The sequence below is a fragment of the Musca domestica genome, unplaced genomic scaffold (genome assembly GCF_030504385.1).
Source record: "Musca domestica strain aabys unplaced genomic scaffold, Musca_domestica.polishedcontigs.V.1.1 9, whole genome shotgun sequence".
In the NCBI taxonomy this organism is placed as follows: Eukaryota; Metazoa; Arthropoda; class Insecta; order Diptera; family Muscidae; genus Musca; species Musca domestica.
Window position 1 is genome coordinate 22,434,889 of NW_026712435.1, and position 13,636 is coordinate 22,448,524.

The 13,636-nt window shown below is 35.8% G+C and overlaps 3 protein-coding genes across 3 annotated transcripts; 2 read left to right on the forward strand and 1 right to left on the reverse strand.

Annotated features, from left to right (window-relative positions):
- The first annotated feature begins 3,553 nt into the window (after positions 1-3,553).
- On the forward strand, positions 3,554-4,546 carry LOC131806856 (vitellin-degrading protease-like). Its single transcript, XM_059131654.1, has one exon. The coding sequence runs from the start codon at positions 3,554-3,556 to the stop codon at positions 4,529-4,531; it is 978 nt and encodes a 325-aa protein (XP_058987637.1). The 3' UTR covers positions 4,532-4,546.
- Positions 4,547-6,839: 2,293 nt separating this feature from the next.
- On the reverse strand, positions 6,840-7,652 carry LOC101901064 (trypsin alpha-like). Its single transcript, XM_005176904.3, has one exon. The coding sequence runs from the start codon at positions 7,650-7,652 to the stop codon at positions 6,840-6,842; it is 813 nt and encodes a 270-aa protein (XP_005176961.2).
- A 4,345-nt stretch (positions 7,653-11,997) lies between these two features.
- LOC131806857 (trypsin alpha-3-like) lies at positions 11,998-12,849 on the forward strand. The gene has a single exon (XM_059131655.1). The coding sequence runs from the start codon at positions 11,998-12,000 to the stop codon at positions 12,847-12,849; it is 852 nt and encodes a 283-aa protein (XP_058987638.1).
- The last annotated feature ends 787 nt before the right edge of the window (positions 12,850-13,636 follow it).

Genomic DNA, 13,636 nt, shown 5'->3' on the forward strand with positions numbered 1-13,636 from the left:
CTTCTGCCAATTTTGTGTATGTATTTATTGTTTTGAAGAATTAAAAGAAAATATTTTCAAAATTAATTACTGGAAGAAACGTACATTGCGGGACGCGCATTGAAGCTATTCGCGAATTTTTGCCATGTAATTGAAAGATCGACCTATTTAGATCATATTTTGGAAAGAAAAACAGGCAGTTCTTTCATATTTCGCGTGGTCTGCTTTTAAAAATGAGGAAAATATTGAATAAATGAAAATAATTTGTTTGCATGCAAATTTGGCAGGAAGCGGGCTGTATTTCTGTAGTTTTACGAAGCTTTTCTACCTCCTTATTGTACCATGGTATACATGTACCATGGTAGATGAATACAGGTAGTCGCATCGACACAGCTGCTGGGACAATGAACTGTCAATCTGATTTTAGAATTAAAAATGTTGAATGAAAAAATTATTGAAATTTATAAAAATTGTTGAAAAATGCATATTATAACAACCTCCGATTTGCGTCGTATAAGGAAACGTTTAAAAATCTACTTATTTTTGACAAAACATTTTGAAAATGTTGACATATCAATGTTCCCACGCGTTAATGCATCTACCTATATTCTTCTACCATGACATGTACAATGTACGCAAACAACAAATCTGTCAATATAGGTGGGAATACATAAAACGCATGAGTAAGTAGTAGTTATGTACCGGCAAATGGGACGCCATCTTTTGTGTGCTGTTTGGCGGTACATAATATAGTAAGTAATTTCTTATTTGAGTCTTCTTCATTCTTAGGTTTACAAAGCGAATTGTTAACATGCTATACTTAGAACTATTGTTGTCTTGTTCTAACTTAACTTCATGATAGAAGAATACAGGTAGTCGCATCGACACAGCTGCTGGGACAATGAACTGTCAAACCGATTTTGGAATTGAAAATATTGAATGAAAAATTATTGAAATTTGTATAAGTTGTTGAAAAATTCATATTATAACAATCACAGATTTGCGTCTTATAAGAAAACATTTAAAAATATATGTAGTTTTGATAAAACATTTTAAAAATTTAGACATATCAATGTTTTCAAACATTGATGCATCTACCTATATCCTTCTACCATGCTTAACTTAAGTCGTCGATCCCTATGATACCTTGTTCTTTTCCGAAAAAGCTAGCCGATAACTTAAACCAGTAAACCCTATTTCGGTATTGTTACTAGTTTTCCGTTCCGTTCTTTTTAGTAATATCTCTCTTTTAAGGCTCTATTAGAAGAAATGTTTTTACATGTGTAGAAGTTGCACATATCGTGTGATACATGAACAAAATTTCAGTTGTGAAATGCACGATTCCTGGTACACGCATGTTGATATTTGTAGGATTTCGTTGATAGGCATGATATCTATTTAGTAACTTTAATTTGGTCCTATTATTAAAAGTTTTTTTTTTCAATATATATTTCATATTTCCTCTACAAATGGTATTGTAGGTCCCCTTTGTGTTAAGGAAAAATCTCCACTACTACCGCTTTTACTTCATATGTATAATATTTTGTTCAGCTTCGACCAACACCCTGCTTTATTGACACAATACAATCTACCATAAAAGTTCTTGTAAAACTATAAAAGAGAGCAATACAAAGCATAACTTAAGGTGGGAATACATAAAACGCTTTTTTGACTGGCTTAAATCATCAGCTGGCTTTTTCGTTGAGGAACAAAGGAGTTGTAGGTTGTCTTAGTTCGATTTTGGCCCTACGCTCCTGTGTTATTTTCCGAAGAAGCCAGCCAAAAGCTAGTCAAAAAAGCGTTTATGTATTCTCACCTTTGCAAAAAAGTATCGTTTTTTGACGAATTTCTGAAAAAATAAATAAAAGGTGTGTAGTATTTTTTTGCGTAATTTACATATTTATAATTTTTTCCGCATTATATTTTAGTTAACAATGTCCAGAATTAGAATAATGAAAAAACAGACAATTTTATGCATTAATTTGTGAAATCTTAAAAAACAAATTGAAAAATATGATTTTTTAGAGTGTGAAAAGTAATATGTTCCAGAACAAGAAGAGCAAGAATCTACAATTTTTGCATTTTTTTCGATATCATAAATGAAAAATCGGTTATTATAGTAAAAAATTTTACATTCTTGCAATTCTGGGACAGACCAAGTATGTAACATTAATTCCGTCTGATAATGCTTTTAGAAGTAGAGGTGAAAGTACAAAAGGCTTTTTTGAATGGCTTAAGGCTGGGAATACATAAAGCGCATATTTGGCTGGCTTCTTCGTAAATGAACAAAGGAGTTTTAGGTTGACCTAGTTCGATTTTAGCCCTAGGCTCCTTTGTTCATTTCCGAAGAAGCCAGCCAAATAAGCGCTTTATGTATTCCCAGCTTAAGTCATCGGCTGGCTTCTTCGGAACATAAAAAAGGAGCGTAGGGCCAAACTAAGTCAACTCAACTCCTTTGTTCCCACCCGAAGAAGCCAGCCAAAGGAGCGTTTCATGTATTATCACCTTAAATCCATTATATTTATTCAAGTCAGAGATGGGAACCAATGTTGACAAGGTAAATTACAGAAACATGCCGAGCAGGATATTAATTTTTTAATGGGGTTACCTTTATTTAATTGTACCATGATATGGTAAAGTGGTAAAATTATTTCAATGTAGTCTCATTTCTAATAAGAACATCGGGCTATTCGTTTTCTGTCAAATATGACTTCATTGAAAACAGATTCCCATCTCTGATATGTGTATATACAATGGATTTATGAATAAACATTTCAACAATGCGGTGCTGTCAAATGTGTAATTTTGAAAAAATTATGATTGATGTTGATGTTACCTTCTTCATTATGCCATGGGTGGGACCATGGTAGAAGAATATAGGTAGACGCATCGACGCAGCTGCTGGGACAATGAACTGTCAAACCAATTTTGGAATTAAAAATGTTGAATGAAAAATTATTTAAATTTGTAAAAATTGTTGAAAAATGCATATCTTTACAACCCACGATTTTTGTCGTATAAGAAAACATTTAAAAATCTACTTATATTTGAAAAGAAATTTAAAAATTTTTGACATATCAATGCTCCCAAGCGTTGATGCATCTACCTGTATTTTTCTACCATGGGTGGGACTTTGAATATATCTCCGTTATTATTTACTTATTATATGCTCCCAAGCGTTGATGCATCTACCTGTATTTTTCTACCATGGGTGGGATTTTGAATATATCTCCGTTATTATTTACTTATTATAGATTTTAAAATCCACTAAAGATAATCCTCATATTTTTAAAATATAAAATAACGATTTCACCTAAATAACTTTTGGTTCTACATCCCACACCGCTTGCAAATTGTATATTTATTATTTTTTACAGTTAGCTATTTTCGCACTTTTGAATAATTATGATGATTATCTGCTGGTTGTTCGCATGTTTAAATATTAATTTATGCTAAATATTCGCATTAAATTCAAATTCTTTTGTGGTGAAAATTTAAAGTGTATTTAGTTTGTGTCAATATCTGCATCAAAATCTGCAAAAATTATTCAGACAGGTGTCGTTCATCGGTAAAGATGAATTCCGTTAAATTTATTACAATATTATTGATAAGTTGGAGTTTTCATCTCAATAACGCTGAAGATGATTTCGATAGTAAATCTTCAAATTCGAGTGGAACGTTTGATACGAATTTCTCAAACAATGTGGGCGACAGCAGCAATACCAATAGTACCGAAGCTCGGTTGGAGGAAGGGAGCCCAGAAGGTGTGAATGCTTTCAAATCTCTAAATGACAATTCAAGTGGACCATTCGATGTAGAGCCGGTTGGCGATAGTAAAGCTAGTGAAAAACACAAACTTATTGGAAGTCGAGTGTTGAAAATAGAAGAAGCCCCTTACCATGTTGCATTATTTCGTAATAATTACTTTATTTGTGCGGGTTCAATTGTCAGCCGTGATTGGATTGTGACAGCGGCCCATTGCGTCAATGGTGGTGGAAGTTTTGGCATACGATTCGGGACTACAGACTGCCGAAAAGGTGGTGAAATTCGTCACATTACCACTGTGGTCATAAATAGACGTTTTAAAATCAGGTCCCTGGACAACGATATAGCAATGCTGCAAGTCAATAAACCATTTCAATGGTCTTCAGGTGTATTACCGCTCAGCTTATCCACTGAGTTTTCCAAATTTCCTCGAAACACTATAGTAACTGGCTGGGCGAGTATTGAAGAAAATAATGGACCAGAATTGTCTTTGGGTGCTGCAAGAATTACCACTGTGCCGCTCAGAGTTTGCCGCAAATTATATGATGACGTATATCCAATTACGAAAAAAATGATCTGTGGAAATTCAACTGGTGTAGGTTTGTGCCAAGCTGATTCCGGCAGTCCTCTGGTACACGATGGCATACTTTATGGCATAGTTACTCTGGATGTAGAGTGTAATCGGCCAAATACGCTTGGCCTCTATACGGATGTTCGCAAACAATACAAATGGATTCAGAATGTAGTGCTGAAGCATGGCGGTCAAACACCTATTATATTAGATTAAGTATTCTGGTATTAAGTATTCTAAAAAAATAATGATGCAAATGCAAAAAGTCTTGTTAATTATGACATATGGTCTGTTCCAGAACTGCAAGAATGTAAATTTTTTTACTACGATAACCTATTTTTGATATCGAAAAAAATTGCAAAACAAGTAAATTCTTGCAGGTTCTGGAATAGGACAATAATTTTTCTCTGTGTTTTCAAAATACAAAGCAACCCTGATGCAATAATTACAAGGTAGTGCAGAACGATAAAAATTGAAAAACATAACCCTAAAACTAGTATCATAAAACTTCAAATTGCCAATCACAAATGCAACGAATTCTTTTTTTATCTGAGATCTTCTTTCTTCTAATATTTTTATATTTGTAGAATACCAAAAATGTTTTTTTGACTAGCTTAAAGGTGAGAATACATAAAACGCTTTTTTTAACTGGCTTAAGTCATCGGCTGGCTTCTTCGAAAAAGAGCAAAAGAGCGTAGGGCCAAGAACGAACTAAGTCAACCTAAAACTTCTTTGTCAAAAAAGAGTTTTATGTATTCGCACCTTATAGGTGGGAACACACAAAGCGCTTATGTGGCTGGCTTCCTTGTAGATGAATAAAGGAGTTTTAGGTTGACTTAGTTCGATTTTGGCCCTAGGCTTCTTTGTTCATTTCCGAAGAAGCCAGCCAAATAAGCGCTTTATGTATTCCCAGCTTAAGGCTGGAACTACATAAAGCGCATATTTGGCTGGCTTCTTCGTAGATGAACAAAGGAGTTTTAGGTTGACCTAGTTCGATTTTGGCCCTAGGCTCCTTTGTTCATTTCCGAAGAAGCCAGCCGATGACTTAAGCCAGCCAAATAAGCGCTTTATGTATTCCCAGCTTAAGTCATCGGCTGGCTTCTTCGGCTACCTTAAATTTTGGGCCGAAATTGAACCAAGTCAATTTAAAATGTTCTTTTACGAAGAAGTGAGCCGACAACTTAAGGTAAGAGAACATAAAACGCTTTTTTGACTGGCTTAAGTCATCGGCTGGCTTCTTTGTAGAGGACAAAGGAGTTTTAGGTTGACTTAGTTCGATTTTGAGCTTACGCTCCTTTGTTCTTTTCCGAAGAAGACAGTCAAAAAAACATTTTATGTATTCTCACCTTTAACCCCTATAAAAAGTCTTCTACGTACTTGCACCTTCATTGGTTATCTGACTAAAAGCTGAAAAAATAATTTACACGCTTTAGTCATCAGCTGGCTTCTTCGTAAAAGAACAAAAGAATTTTACATCGACTTTGTTCTTTTACGAAGAAACCCGCCAGTGATTTAAGCCAGTTAGAAAAGCCTTTTATGTATTTGCACATTAAAGCTTTTTTGCTGGTCTAAAGATGTAAGCACATAAAAAGAGCTTTTTGAATGGCTTAAAGGTAAGGCTTAAATGTAAAACGCTTTTTTAACAAACTTAAGTCATTGGTTAGTTTCCTCGGAAAAGAAGAAAGGAGCGTAGTACCAAAATCGAACTAAGTCAACTTGAAACTTCTTTGTTCCTCTACGAAGACTTAAGCCAATCTCATCTTAAGTCATCGGCTGTTTTCTTCGTAAAAGAACAAAGGATTTTTAGGTTGATTTAGTTCAATTTCTGTTGATAATTTATACTTGTTCATCCTACACTCCTTTGTTCTTTCAATTTCAACTGGGTCAACCTAATTTCTTTGTTCTTTTCCAAAAAACAGCCGATGACTTATACCAGAAAAAACGTCTATACCTTCTCAATTTGAATATGACGAACAATAGTCAGCATGACATTTTTGGTGACATATCATAAAGTAATGTCAGAGCCCCACTCAAATACTGCCCTTTGTTTTCCTTTACACTAATATGCCTTAGTACGATGTCACGATGGCTTTCCAGTTTATTAGACATATATACATGGTAGAATTAAAAAGGTAAAGTCATGCAATCATATGTTTACAATTTTTTTTAAAATTTAATAATTTGACAGCATCTCATTGTTAAAATGTATATTTATAAATCCATTTTACATACGCGTATCAGAGATGGGAACCTGTTTTTTATGCAGTAAAATTTGACAAGGTCAATTACAGAAAATGCAGAAAAAATGAAATGACTTTACCTTTTTAATTTTACCATGGATAAATCCATTGTATATACACAAATCAGAGATGGGAACCTGTTTTCTATGCAGTGAAATTTATCAAGATACATTACAGAAAATGCAAAGATGGATATTAATATTAATTTCACCATGACATATACATTTGATTAAAAATATTTTTATTTAACTTTTTATTTTTGTGAGTAACAACAAAAGCAACAACTACATAAATCTTGGCATTCTTCCTCCCCAGCGATTTACATTGCGCCTTATCCAATGGTTCATTATCCTGACATTTGTAAAAACACTGGGTGGATTTGAACACTGCATTCCAACCGACACAATACCATATTGAATGCGATTTCGAACTAATGGTCCACCAGAGTCACCTTGACACACATCTCTGCCAGGTTGGCCAGCACACAGCATTGTATTGGTAATTAGAAAACCTGTACTTAGATATCTTTGTATACACTGATTTCGATTATATCTGGCAACTGTGACGCCCCTCAAACGATCCGTTGTCGAGCCACCATATGCGACACTACCCCAACCACTAACGTAAAACCGTTGGGGCAATCTTCGTCCACGTCTAGCAAGTGCAATGGGTCGGAGATTCCTTGTAAGTTGAAAACTGTTCCTTACACGTATCATACCAATATCACTGGTATATGTATTGGGATTGAATGCTGCATGGAGAACGACTAACCTAGCCACTCTATATTGTCCGTGTCGATATAAAAAGGTGGAGCCAGCGCGGACAGCAAATGCTCCGCCAAGGGCCACACAATGACCAGCCGTTAGAACCCAATCACGACTTATTACGGATCCACCACATATAAAAATGCCATTTCTTAGAACGGCAGCTTGCCACGGCACTCGACGTATATTGATTGCCTGTCCGCCAACTATACGCACTCCGCTCGCACTACGCTCTGCTGAAAAACTTTCATTTTGTGCCAGTTGTGCTGTTGTAAGATCGAGATATTGGACAAAAAATGCTATTAAACCGATCATAAATGTCCCCAACCGCATTGTGACTATTGGAAGAAAAATACTAAACTGAAGAAAGGAAAATATTTCCATTGGTTCCATTCCATAGTAAAGTGTTGATTGAGTTTTTAATTCTGTTTATGTATCTCTTCGAACTAATCATTTCAGATAACATAAATTATATATGTGCTTGCATATATTTATTGCGAATTTGTGGCCAAAAAACGTAAAAAATTAGCAAGAAAAAGTCAATATTTTGCATAAATATGTATATTGGTGGATATTCTTGTTGAAATGTTTTCATTCGGCAAATGGATTTTTATACATATGACATTTGCATACAAACCAAAAGATACTAAAAGTAAGTATGGAAAAATAATTTATGTCAAAAATACAAGTATAGAGTCCCTGTTCAAAACAGGGGTATGTTATAGCCCGTTCAGATACAAAATGTTATCCGGATTAACCCACATTATCAGAATTTATTGTTTAATTAGGATACAAAAAAGGCTTAAGTCATGGGCTGACAAATGATCGTAGGGCCAAAGTCGAACTAAGTCAACCTAAAACTCCTTTATTCCTCTACGAAGAAGTCAGTCGATGACTAATGTAATTTAAAATTAGCATTCCCATCTGTGAATTTTCTCTAATTTACCTTGTCCAATTTTACTGCATAGAAAACAGGATCCCATCTCTGATATGTGTACAATGGATTTATACAGGGTGAGATAAAAAAAACTGCAACAAAGTCAAACGCCATAATTTTTACATTTTTTTTAATGTTATTAAACGAAAGCAAAAAATGTCGGAAATAGCATCAAAATTTTGAATAAGTTTAGATTTGTTCGAATTGGTCACCTTTGGCACGAATTATGGCCTTCAAACGGCCAATGAAATCGTCACACGCTGCCCGAATGCTGCTCTGTGGAGTTTTGGCCCATTCCCGGCGAAGCTTTTGCTTGAGGTAATCGACACTTTGGTATTTTTTAGTGCCAACCTTGCTTTCCAAAATACTCCACACACAATAGTCCAACGAATTGGTATCCGGAGATTTTGGTGGCCATTGTGAGCTGGAAAAGAAGCAAGGAACCTAATTTTGTAACCATTCTCGGGTGGCGAGTGCTGAGTCCTCTTGGAATGTCCAAGGTCTGCGGCCAAAATATTTGCGTGTCCAAGGCGTTAATACACCCTCCAGAATATTTTCGCGATAATATTCGCCATTTATTCTGATGCTACGGTCGATTAATACGAGCGGAGAGCGACACTCGGCTGTTATGGCAGCCCACACCATCACCATGGCCGGCGCTTGAGTTCTGGTGGCCAACCGTATGTGCACATTTTCAGCTGACCTCTTTGGCAAGTAAACACGATCATTTTGTTTGTTTACAAACTGCTGAACAACGAATGTTTTCTCACCGGAGAAAACCAAATTCGGCAGTTCACCACTTTCGGCCAAGCGATGCAACTCTTTAGCTCTTTTGAGTCTATTTTCTTTCTGTAGCGGTGTAAGTTCTTCCACTTTTTTTAATGGCTTTACCCCGATCTCATTTTTCAATATTTGCCGAATGGAATATTGTGATATGTTCAGCTCAAGAGCCATTTTTCGGCCTCTGCGTCGCTTCTTTACTTTTCTGCTGATGTTGCTGTTTTATTCCGTTCACTTCCTAGACGTCGGGCTGCGCTACCAGTATTACGGTAACGAGCGATAGTACGAGACACAAAAGATTAATTCACATTTAAATGCTGGAGTGCTCTAACGATTTCCACTTGTGGTTTTCCAGCCAAATATAAAGAAATCACACTATCACGCTTGAATTCCATCACGAATAACTTTTTTTCTTGAAAAATTTCACCAAAATAGTTTTGTACGCTTGTAAACAATATAATGAGCTGTCACTGGAATAATTTTAACAGCTGTCGGACGAGTGACTTAAGCTGGGAATATATAAAGCGCTTATTTGGCTGGCTTAAGTCATCGGCTGGCTTCTTCGGAAATGAACAAAGGAGCCTAGGGCCAAAATCGAACTAGGTCAACCTAAAACTCCTTTGTTCATCTACAAAGATGCCAGCCCATGACTTAAGCCAGCCAAATATGCGCTTTATGTATTTCCAGCCTTAGAAATAACAGCAGTCTGAAGTTGTTTGCTGTTTTTTCATATCTCCCTGTAAATATAAATTTGACAATGAGGTGTTGTCAAATTATTAATTTTGAAAAAAATGATTCTACCATGCCTGCTATATGAATTCTGTATTAACGACATCTTAAGGCTGGAAATACATAAAGAGCATATTTGGCTGGCTTAAGTCATCGGCTGGCTTCTTCGTAGATGAACAAAGGAGGTTTAGGTTGACTTAGTTCGATTTTGGCCCTAGGCTCCTTTGTTCATTTCCGAAGAAGCCAGCCAGAAAAGCGCTTTATGTATTTCAGCCTTAAGAGAGTACATGGAAGGCTTTTTAAATGGCTTAAGCCACCGGCTGGCTTCTTCGGAAAAGAACAAAGAGCGTAGGGCCAAAATCGAACTAAGACAACCTCACCTTTGCTCTGGTAATTTCCTGCAATAAAATAAGGGTGAGAATACATAATACCCTTTTGTGGCAGGTTTAAATCATCGGCTGACTTTTTCGTTAAAAAAAAAAAAACAAAGGGACTTTTGGTTGACATAGTACAATTTCATCCCATAATTTATACTTATCAGCCCTACGACCATGATAAAGTCATGCAATCAAATGTTTTCATTTTTTAAAATTATTCATTTGACAACATCTCATTGTCAAAATGTGTATTTTTGAACCCATTGTATATAAAAAATCAGAGATGGGAACCCTTTTTATGCTGTGAAATTTAACAAGGTAAATTACGATGGCTTTACCTTCTTAATTTTACTATGCCAATGACTTAAGCCTGTCACCTTTAAGGCCAATTAGACTGAAAATTGAAAGTTGAAAGCCACACTATTTGGCACGGTAGAGGAATACAGGTAGTCGTATAGACACAGCTGTTGGAACAATAAACTGTCAAAACAATATTGAAATTAAACTTTTGAATGAAAAATTATTCAAATTCGTAAAATTTGTTGAAAAATGTATATCATAACAACCTCCGATTGGCGTTGTATAAGAAAACCTAAAAAAATCTAAAAACAATTTTTGCCGTTTCAATGTTTCAAAGCGGATAAAGCGCTTATTTGGATGGCTTAAGTCATCGGCTGGAAGGAACAAAGGAGTTTTAGGTTAACTTAGTTCGATTTTGGCCCTAGGTTCCTTTTTCATTTCCGAAGAAGCCAGCCGATGACATATGCCAGCCAAATAAGCGCCTTATGTATTCCCACCTTTATGCATCCACCTGTATTCCTCTACCATGCTATTTAATAAGTCTAAAGGTGCAAGTACATAAAGAGCTACTTTTAATGGTTTAAAGGTGACAATACATAAACGTTTTTTTGACTGGCTTAAGTCAATGGCTAGCTTCTTCGTAAAAGAGCAAAGGAATTTTAGGTTGACTTAGTTCGATTTCGGCCCATAATTTATATTTACTAACCCTACGCTCCTTTGTTCTTTTACAAAGTAGCCATTCAAAAAAAGCATTTTATGTATTCTCACCAAAAGAGCACGGTTAGACTACTTAAGCCACGTGATTTGAAAAATCAATTCCACAATTTACGTAAATCGTATTCATAAACGTCACGTAAATCGTATTCATAAACCTATTGGATATTATTTGACGTGTGTGCTATGATCAAATGGATTTCGCAAATCTAAACGTACTTTAAGCATGCTTTTCAAAAAAGACAGGACAATTAGGTGCATTTATTGGCAAAATATGAATAACCATATTCAAGACTTTAGGACCTTTTACATAGCTTAGTAAAGTAAGTGTGTTGATGATACACGCTCTCTCACCAGTCTTTTATTTGAAATAGTAGCGTAATTTCTTAAACGCTTTCTATCTGAACGCTGGCTACCGTGCATGTTTTGCAAATGCCTAACAAGTCTTAACATGCATTAAATTTGCTTGACTGCGAGTCAAAATATTAAGCAAGTTATTAACTTATTAATAATCACCAATATAACTGACCTGTCTGACCTAATAACATCTTTACAACAAACACAATCAGTGGTTTGATATGCAAATTTTTGTCTACTTTTTGTTAGCATTTTATGATTGAGACGAGACCAGAAGCTATCGTTCTTACAAGCCAGAGAAGAGCATGGGTTACATGCATACATACACATATGAATATGTTTGTAGATATTTGGACAACATTAATCATTTTTAATACCGCAGACATCAAAATGGTATTCCCAATTTACCAAGAATTTCTTAATTTTCGCTTGCACACCCTTCAAGTTTTTGGTGACTGTTATTGGTAGTTATTACAACACCAAGATGTGGAGGCTGAAGATCATATTAATCTGTGTGCGGCTTATTCTACAAATTGAAAACGCCAGTGGACAATTTGCAAACACTACACTTTTGGGAGAGGATCTAGATGGATTCAATTACATTACCAAAACGAAACTTAACAAAGGCAACAATAAACGGATAGTCGGAGGAAAGCCGATTAATATACGTCAGGTACCGTGGCAAGTTGCTCTATACAATGATGGATATTTCATTTGTGGCGGATCTTTAATAAGCCCTGACTGGGTTGTGACGGCAGCACATTGCGCTGAAGGAGGTGGTAGCTTTGCTATTCGAGCCGGTTCACCATATCTTAATCGTGGCGGCCAAATACGCTGGGCTCGTCTTGTTGTTGTACATGCCGGCTACAGTGCTCGCACCGGAAGTCGAGATATTGCCTTAATTCGTGTTTACACCAGATTTCGTATTACCAATTTTGTGCGGCCCATTGCTATTGCGCGAAGTCGAAGACGTTTGCCGAAAAAACTTTTCGTAAGTGGCTGGGGTAGAATCAGTGAAAATGGACGGGTACCGAATCGTTTAAGAGGCGTTGGATTGCAGAAAATGTCGCGCCGAAAGTGTCGAGGAAAATATCACAAGCAAGGAATGAAAATAACCAAGTTTATGATCTGTGCAACGCAACCGAAAAAAGACGCATGCCAGGGTGACTCTGGCGGACCATTGGTTCGACGACGAATCCTTTATGGTATTGTGTCGTTTGGTATTGGCTGTGCACGTCCAAAATATCCTGGAGTTTATACAAATATTCGGCGATTAAATAAATGGATCCGAAAGGTGGTGAGACGTTGGGGTGGTAAAATGCCAAAATTCAAATAATTCCAAACATCATTGTATATTAAAGAATCAATTATGAAAGACAATAAAAAAGAAGAGAAAAGAACAAAAGACAAGCGGCGAGATATGATAACCTGCGTCACTATGTACAGCAAGAGATAAAAAAAACTGCAACAGAGTCAAACGCCATTATTTTTTTTACATTTTTAACTTTGATTGAATGAAAGCAAAAAATGTCGGAAATAGCATGACATTTTAGAATAAGGGTGGAAACATGGTACAATGAAGACAAGTTAGGCTAAAGCTGGGAATACATAAAGCGCTTATTTGGCTGGCTTAAGTTATCGGCTGGCTTCTTCGGAAATGAACAAAGGAGTTTTAGGTTGACCTAGTTCGATTTTGGCCCTAGGCTCCTTTGTTCATTTCCGAAGAAGCCAGCCGATGACTTAAGCCAGCCAGATAAGAGCTTTATGTATTTCCAGCTTAACTTTGAAAAAGTTGCAAGTATAGAGGTCTACCTGTTTGGCTTGTAATGTCAGAATTACTATCAAAACAATAAAAAAGCAAACAACTTGTTGCATTGATTTTGAATAAATAATTTAAAACCGCGAAAACTGAATGAAAGGTCAAAATTTCTTTTTAAAAGCATGTTCTATATATCTCTTATGGTTTATTTCGCGACAAAAACTGTAGATTTTGTCGATGCATTCGTTGCAATAAGCATTTTGAAAACACCCGAATTTGAATATTTTCTGAACAATTTGTTTTATTATTGAAAATAATGTTGACATATTAAGCCAGAAAAATAAAAAAATTAAATCATATGGTA